Source organism: Sarcophilus harrisii, chromosome 2 (assembly GCF_902635505.1).
Source record: "Sarcophilus harrisii chromosome 2, mSarHar1.11, whole genome shotgun sequence".
Lineage (NCBI taxonomy): Eukaryota > Metazoa > Chordata > Mammalia > Dasyuromorphia > Dasyuridae > Sarcophilus > Sarcophilus harrisii.
The window spans coordinates 636,825,001-636,833,224 of record NC_045427.1 but is presented as its reverse complement, the minus strand read 5'-3'; the positions used below and the strand labels follow the sequence as shown (position 1 = coordinate 636,833,224).

The window sequence follows — 8,224 nt, the reverse complement described above, 5'->3', positions numbered from 1 at the left end:
GAAAAATCATTATTACACAGAAAAAGTAATTGTGTACTATTCATTGAGATAACAAATGTCTGGAAAAGTAAATTCCCTCTACTTATGTAGATGGGAATCTTATTTCTAATTCATGGTTTTAATGAGTTCTTTAGAGTATCAATGGTTAAGTGGCCTGCTGAGGATCACAGAGCTTAGGCAAAGGTGAGACTTGAACCTTAGATTTCCTGACAAAGACTTGTATCAACTGTTAACACATTCCCTCTTTAGATGCATTAAATCATAGATTTTGAGCTGAAACGTCCTTAGAGGTTATTTAGTTGGGTTCTTCTTCTTTTAGATAGGAATCTAACATTTAGGAATTAATTTTGCCCAAGATCACAGCAGATTAAAATGGTAAAGTCAGGACTTTAAACTTATGTCCTCTGACACTGGATAGGATTCTTTCCACAGGAAGTATAAATTTGTCTTTTTTGTTTTGTTTTCTATGGAAAACAAAGTAATCTTTGAAAGTCAGGAATCAATTGGAAAGCTATGATCTTGATGCATTTTACTTCCATCACCTTTGATTTAATGTGAAGTAGAGATCTAAAGCTAAACAAAATTGGTTAAGAAACTAAGATGGAGAAGGAAAAATAAGGATCTTGTGTTGAAATGTTTGAAAATAATGAGGAATGGTCAACAGACGTAACAAATGTAGCAGTCGCAAGAATACAAATGATAACTGAGATTTATTTAGCCCTTTAATGTTTGCAAAACACTTTACATGCATTATATCAAGTGATTCTCACAACAACCTAGGATGCTGGTTATTAAAGGCCTTAGAGGAAACTAAGACTGAAAGAGATTTGTTTTGTTTTGTCATGTTCATAGTTACACAACCAGAGAATATCAGAGATGGGATTCCAACTCAAGTTTTTCCTGATTTCAGCAGCCTTTCTTAAAACCACATAACCTTTGATGGATCCTTTTAATGATTCCCAAACATGTGACCTGCACTATCTCATTCAATTTCCTAGACAAATCTGGGTTGAAAGTAGTATTGCTATTATTGTCCCCATTTTACATTGGAAGATATTAAGTCTATGTGAGATTTTATAGTTTGCCAATCACTGTCAGAGGTGGGATTTGAATGCATGTCTTTGATGATTTCTTTATTTTTTCAGTGTACTGTGTGGCCTCTGAAGGACCACTGAGGTCCTTGAGGATTGAACAGCAAGAAAACAGGTTTAACTACCAAAGGGCTTTTTGAAAGACAAGTGCTATACGTGAGCATGGTCAGAAGGCAGCTTTAGGGAGCACTCAAGTTTGTGTTTTTATAGGCAACTATATACTTGAATAGGGCCTCCTAACAGGGATTGGTATTAGAAAAGTTTGTAAAGGCTTGTATTACAAGGTTATCAAAAGCAATCTGGAATCACTACTACAAACTTGCCTTTGGTATTCAATGGAGTAATATACAACATTAATTTTTTTTTAAGTTCTCTAAATATTCAGAGGTTTTCAAGCCAATACTCCCTCTTTTTATAATAGTTATGGATTGATGAAGGGATTTTGGACTTACAGAGAAAATTTGTTTTTGTTTTTTCTATTATAAACACCCCCACCCCACCCAGCTCTACTATACTCTCTTGATTTCCACAATGGGTGATGATCTATTCATTCAGCCAGAATGAAACCTATATAAGCCAGAACTTCAGATGACTACATTGAAGAAAGGGACCTGTGCATTGGCTAATTATTATGAGCATACTCATCTGAAATGGTGCAAAGTTATCTACGAATGCAAAATACTTCAAATATAATGGATTGAACTACTGGAACCGGCAACTTGTTTAGCTACTAAAACTTGGTTCAGTTTCTATGAGTGATGTAGCTGATTATTAATGGGCTGCAGTATTAGAAAATATGTCCTTAATGATTATATACCTCTGTAAAGCATAACTGTTAATCTTATGGATAACAGGAATCTTATGATAGGTAGGAAAGTGAAAGAGAATGAGGAGTTGCATATTTTTTAGTTAATCTAACAATCCATTGACTGGCATGTTATTGGGTCTACTGCTTGCCAGATACAATGGTTGGTAGCAGTAAATAATATCAAAAGGCTTCATGATGAAATTATTTGTTTGATATGTATCCCTGGCTTATAGCACAGTGCCTGGTACATAATGGACGCTTAATAAGTATTTTTGAGGGATTCTTTCCATTGAAAATCAAGATAGTGACTTTTATTAAGGAATTTCAACACCCCAAATAAGGGGTGATTACTGAAATTCATGGAAACAGGTAGGATTCTTTTTTGGTTGCTGTGGGGTAGAGAGAAGTAGAAGATTGTCCTTGAGGTGATGCAAGGGGAATTGAACCAACAACAACCAATATTTTTTGCCAAATATAAGGTATGGTGTGAAGTCATATTTCTTAGAGTTGTCCACCTAGCCCTATATATCTTATGCTACTTGTTCAATTATTAGTGCACTTAAGGAATTGATCTAGTGAAAACAAAAGCAGTGAATTGAGCAAGAAACTGATCTAGTGAAAATAAAAGTAGTGAATTGAGTAGGGCTCTAAGAATGGATTAGCTGGAGTCGAGTAGCCAGTCTAGTTGACTTGTCTTCCTCTGAATTCACTCATGACTTGGACAGGGTGGATTTGCTTTTTAGCAGAACCTCTTCTCACTGCTGCAAAGACCTCCTCTGGCTTCTCTCGTTTAATCAGCGGCTTTTTTGCAGGAGCTTTCATTCTCCACATGACTACAGGATGTCGGGGCCCTGTAGAACTTTGGATCCTGATGATCTTGGTGGAGGCAATGTAGGACATTTTCACGGTGTGGACTACAGCATTCATCAAGTTCTTGGCAGCTTGGATTAGAGAGGTGACACTATCCAACTGGAATGAGAAAGGTAGCAATTACTTTGAGGAGATCAGGAGAAAGTCACAACATAAGGATCAAACATCTTCTAAAACTATAGAATTCCTTGTAGTCCCTGACTGATTCTAGGAATGAATGAGGTAACTATAAACTTAATGGGGGAATGTGGGGAGTGGCACTAATCTACAGGTGATAAGGCCATAAGGCCAAACAGGTGATAAGGCCACATTCCAAAGACTGCCTTAACCTTGAATAGGCAGATATCTAGGCATCTCCTAATCACATCCTACTGAGTGACCAAAGACACCTGATCAGCTCATCCTTGGGCGGGAAACCAAACCTTTGTCTAGGACTCCCACCCTGTACTAAGTTTGCAACCCTGCTTCCTTTCCTATTGCTATATATACCTGTACTATTTCACTCATTAAAACGAGGCTTGATCAGATTGTTTTGTCTTGCCTCCATTCTTCCCCCTCCCCTGTCTCTTGACCTTATCTCTTTTCTTCCAGGATCCACACACTCTGCTTTGCGGGCCAAGGCAGGGGAAGGGGGAAAATGTTACATCATGCTTGTATATGCATGTATATGTGTATATGTATGTGTGTATAGCTACAAATATTAATGAAAAAGTGAAAAGAAGCAAGCAAAGAGATGTAATATATGATATAGATGGAGTTCCAGCTTTGGAGTCAAAAAGAACTAGGTAATAAATCCTGCTGCTGACATATACAAGCTAGACAAGCATGGAGATAGCATTAAATTTCTTAGTGTTCTAAGCAGCTCTCTAAAACTATACATAAAAGATTAGTTGCCCAATTGCCCTGGAAAGGGCAGTTTCTGCACTAGGAAATTCATCTTAGAAAAATTTCATATAAAATGCATATGTTATATAGAAGTTATATGACGATTATCCCTATACATATATTTGTATGTATGTTTCTACACATTTACATAGAAGGGATAACAAGATTGTTATTAGGTAGTTATACATTTATACTTTATCTCTGGCTTTGTTTCAGCCTCCCTGAGAGTAGGTATCATGGAAGAGGTTTTTATTTTTGCCATCATACTTCCAGCACTGTCCCATTCACAGTGATAGATGTACATACATAATGATTTATTAAAACAAGAATAGCCTGACTCAAAATTCAGAATTATCTCCTCAAGTAGAATTCTTGCCCCCTTCTTCTATCTCTATTAGGATAGACCTAGGGCTCTGTTAAATAAGGTCCAACTGCCTGTCGGATTTTAAGACATCAAACATACCCAGTTTGACCTCCAGGATTTTCTAATATTTTTTCCTCAATGTATTTTCTTAGCAAAGAATTCAGGGACTATTAAATCCATTGGTGTCTTGATACTCATTTCTCTAGGTGACTAGTGAGATATTTATTGCTAGATACAAGAGCCTTTTTCATTCCTAAATTCCCCTAAATCTTATAGTGCTTCTCTTTGTTAATAAGCCCTCTCTTAATATTATTTTCTGATTTGTCTTCCTTAGCAACATCCTCTGCTATATCTCATTCTCTGACTTCCTTTTTCACTTGCTTCCATTCTCCTCATCTCATGCCCTACATGTTACCATTTCCCAAGTCTCCAAACGCAACCCTCATTTCCTTTTTTTTCTTTTCTTTTCTTTTCTTTTTTTTTTTTTTTTTTTTTTTTTTTTTTTTTTTTTTTTGAGATGGTGGTCTCTCCACTCTAGGAGCAGAACCCAATTTTATTTTATTTTTTTTTCTTCTTCTTTTTTTATTTTAATAGCTTTTTATTTAGAAGTTATATGCATGGGTAATTTTACAGCATTGATAATTGCCAAATCTTTTGTTCCAATTTTTCCCCTCCTTCCCCCCACCCCCTTTCCTAGATGGCAGGATGCCCAATACATGTTAAACATATTAGAGTATAAATTAAATACAAAATAAGTATATATGTCCAAACCATTATTTTGCTGTACAAAAAGAATCATTGTACAGTTAGCCTGTGAAGGAAATAAAAAATGCAGGTGGGCAAAAATAGAGGGATTGGGAATTCTACGTAACAGTTCTTAGTCATCTCCCAGAGTTCTTTTTCTGGGCATAGCTGGTTCAGTTCATTACTTCTCCATTGGAAATGATTTGGTTGATCTCGTTGCTGAGGATGGCCAGGTCCATCAGAACTGGTCATCATATATGCAACCAAATCAGTTTCAATGGAGCAGTAATGAACTGAACCAGCTACGCCCAGAGAAAGAACTCTGGGAGATGACTAAAAACCATTACATTGAATTCCCAATCCCTATATTTATGCCCACATGCATTTTTGATTTCCTTCACAAGCTAATTGTACAATATTTCAGAGTCTGATTCTTTTTGTACAGCAAAATAACGTTTTGGTCATGTATACTTATTGTGTATCTAATTTATATTTTAATGTACTTAACATCTACTGGTCATCCTGCCATTTGGGGGAGGGGGTGGGGGGTAAGAGGTGAAAAACTGGAACAAGAGGTTTGGCAATTGTTAATGCTGTAAAGTTACCCATGCATATATCCTGTAAATAAAAGGCTATTAAATTTAAAACAAAAAAAAAAGAAACTGATTTGTTTGATCTCATTGCTGAGGATGGCCAGGTCCATCAGAATTGATCATCATATAGTGTTGTTGTTGAAGTATATAATGATCTCCTGGCTCTGTTCGTTTCACTCAGCATCAGTTCACATAAGTCTCTCCAGGCCTTTCTGAAATCACCTGTTGGTCGTTTCTTACAGAACAATATTATCCCATAACATTCATATACCACAATTTATTCAGCCATTTTCCAACTGATGGACATCCATTCAGTTTCCAGTTTCTAGCCACTACAAAAAGGGCTGCCACAAATATTCGTGCACATACAGGTCCCTTTCCCTTCTTTAAGATCTCTTTGGGATACAAGCCCAGTAGTAACACTGCTGGATCAAAGGCCAACCCTCATTTCTTACTTCTCTATGCATTCTCCTTTGCTCTCAATTGCTTAATCCCACAGCTTCCACAATCATTTTTTGAAGACATCCTTCCTTCCTCACCCCAAACAATTCTATGTTTTCTCTACTTTTACATCATCTTTTACAAATACCCACAAGAAAACTTCATCTCGCTATGTTACTATTGCATTAATTTTTATCATATTACAAATGAACACATACTCTTCCTCGACCATTTTAGTTGATTATATTTCCATTCTCTAAGCAAGCAAAGCTTGAGATTTCTCTCCCTCATTTCCCATGTCAAATTGCTAGATTCCATCAATTCAACCTTGATAATGTTTTTTAATGCCTTCTTTTGACATCCATTGTCACACGTTACTATTACGCTACTCTACTGCTCAAAAATAATTGTTGCTCTATATTGCTTATTAAATCAAACAAATAACAACCCCCCAAAAAAATCTTCAAAGCCTCTAATGTAAGACCTTGTGATTTTATATATATATATATATATATATATATATATATATATATGCAAAGCCTTATTTCACACTATTCATCTTCACACACTCTGTTCTCTGAACTCATGAATTTCTACCTGTCCTATCCTATCAATTAATCATTAAAGAATCATTGATTGGACAACTGCTAAGTTCCAACACTGGGCCAGAACTTAAAAATATAACTATAAAAAATTGAAAAATTCCTTTGATGACTAAAGTTATATTATATCTTTGTGTTGTTATGAATTCCATTCTCCATGTATACTCTCATCCTGATCCACAATCAATACCATGTATTAAAATTAATCTTCCAGAGCACCAGCCCTGAAGTCAGGAGAACCAGAGTTCAAATCTGCCCTCAGACACTTAACACATCCTAGTTGTATGATCCTGGGCAACTCACTTGACCCCAATTGCCTCAGCAAAACAAAACAAAACAAAAATACTAATCTTCCTACAAGACGCAAATTGGTTATCTCCCGCATGAAAATATACCCTAATATCTCTTGTAGATTTGTAGAATCTCAGAAATACATATAGGGAGGATCCAGAGAGAATATTTAATCAAACTTAAACCCAATCAAGAGCCCCCTTAATGAATGAATTTTCATCACTTAAGCTCTTACACAATTAAAAAAAAAATCCGTGCTAAGTCCCAAAAAACCACAACAAAATCTTAGATTTTAATAGGGGAAACACAAAATATGTGGATAGTGTAGAAGCAGGTGTATTTTGCTTTGGAGATTAAGAAGGACATTGTATTGTTATATAAAAAAGAAATTTGATAGGATCACATGTTTTGGGGGGAGGAAATAAAAATGATTTAATCCATAAGTGGCTCAATTTACTCATCAATACTTCAATTTTTCATGTATATCCTCCAAACTTTGTACCCTTTAATCTGATGAACATCTCTGTTTTTATTCAATTAATTTATGGGAAGGGAAAGCGATGAGCAACTCAGGGCTAAGCATGGATGTCTTGCAGCACTCTAGAAAAGATCTCTATCCAACTTATCATTGAATCATTTGAGTCTAACCACCCAAAGAGTACGAACTCATAAATGCTAGAACTGTCTAAAAGAACAATATGAAGGAACTGTGCTAAACACACTGTAAACCTTATCTATAGTACTCATCTGACCTGGTAGTCTAGGAAATCTGTCCAAAAGCAAAATGATGTTAGTCTATCATGAACTGATCTTGGTAAAGGCATTGATTGTGTCTCTTCAAAATTAACTGATTATTTCCCCAGATTGTCAGTGACCATTTTATAATTTCTGAATTCTTGTTTTTGTTTTTTTTTTTGGGGGGGGGGTTGGGATAGAGCTGAATTCTTCTAAAAAACATCATTTCACTGTAGTTTGCAGATTATGTCCTTTTCTTTTTGAAATTTGAGATAGCATTTGCCTTTCTTGTATGTCACTTCTCTATCCAAGGTCTTCATCCCATCACATTTGTCATCTGGACATAGGGGTTTGAACACTCAAATATTCCACAGGACTTGCTATTTTCATCCTTCTGATAACTTAGGGGTACATGTCTACCAATTAACTTTTCCCCCCTGCCTTTTCCCATCCCAGAGCTATGCTTAATTCCTTAGATTTTATTAAACTATATTTTTACATTATCTACTTGTTTATTCATTGTCTAACTTGTATTTTAGTATTGTCATTTCACTTTCCACATTTTGTGTCTATCTTAGTGATGAGAGAATTGAGGGTAAGAGAGCCCCTAGAAGCAATGGGATCCCTTTTGGCCAGTGGAAGTTTTTGTGAAAGAATTCACAAACCCCAATGAATACAGGCGAGCGGTTTGGGGCAAAAAAATGTGTTTATTTATGCTAAGAAAAAATATGCTAAGAAGACAGCTTTTTTAGCTGGCAAACTCCTGATTAGGAATTTAGCAAAGACGGGTTTACACTGAG

At 35.8% G+C, this 8,224-nt stretch overlaps 1 protein-coding gene across 3 annotated transcripts in view; it reads right to left on the bottom strand.

Moving 5' to 3' along the window:
• Positions 1-691: 691 nt before the first annotated feature.
• The window catches only part of CTNNA3 (catenin alpha 3), a 1,956,715-nt gene continuing 1,949,182 nt past the window's right edge, over positions 692-8,224 (bottom strand). For all 3 annotated transcript variants that reach the window (XM_031949475.1, XM_031949474.1, XM_031949476.1), the window contains one exon: positions 692-2,868. In XM_031949475.1, coding sequence (XP_031805335.1) covers positions 2,581-2,868 — 288 coding nt within the window. In that variant the 3' untranslated portion in view covers positions 692-2,580. The remainder of the gene's footprint in view (positions 2,869-8,224) is intronic.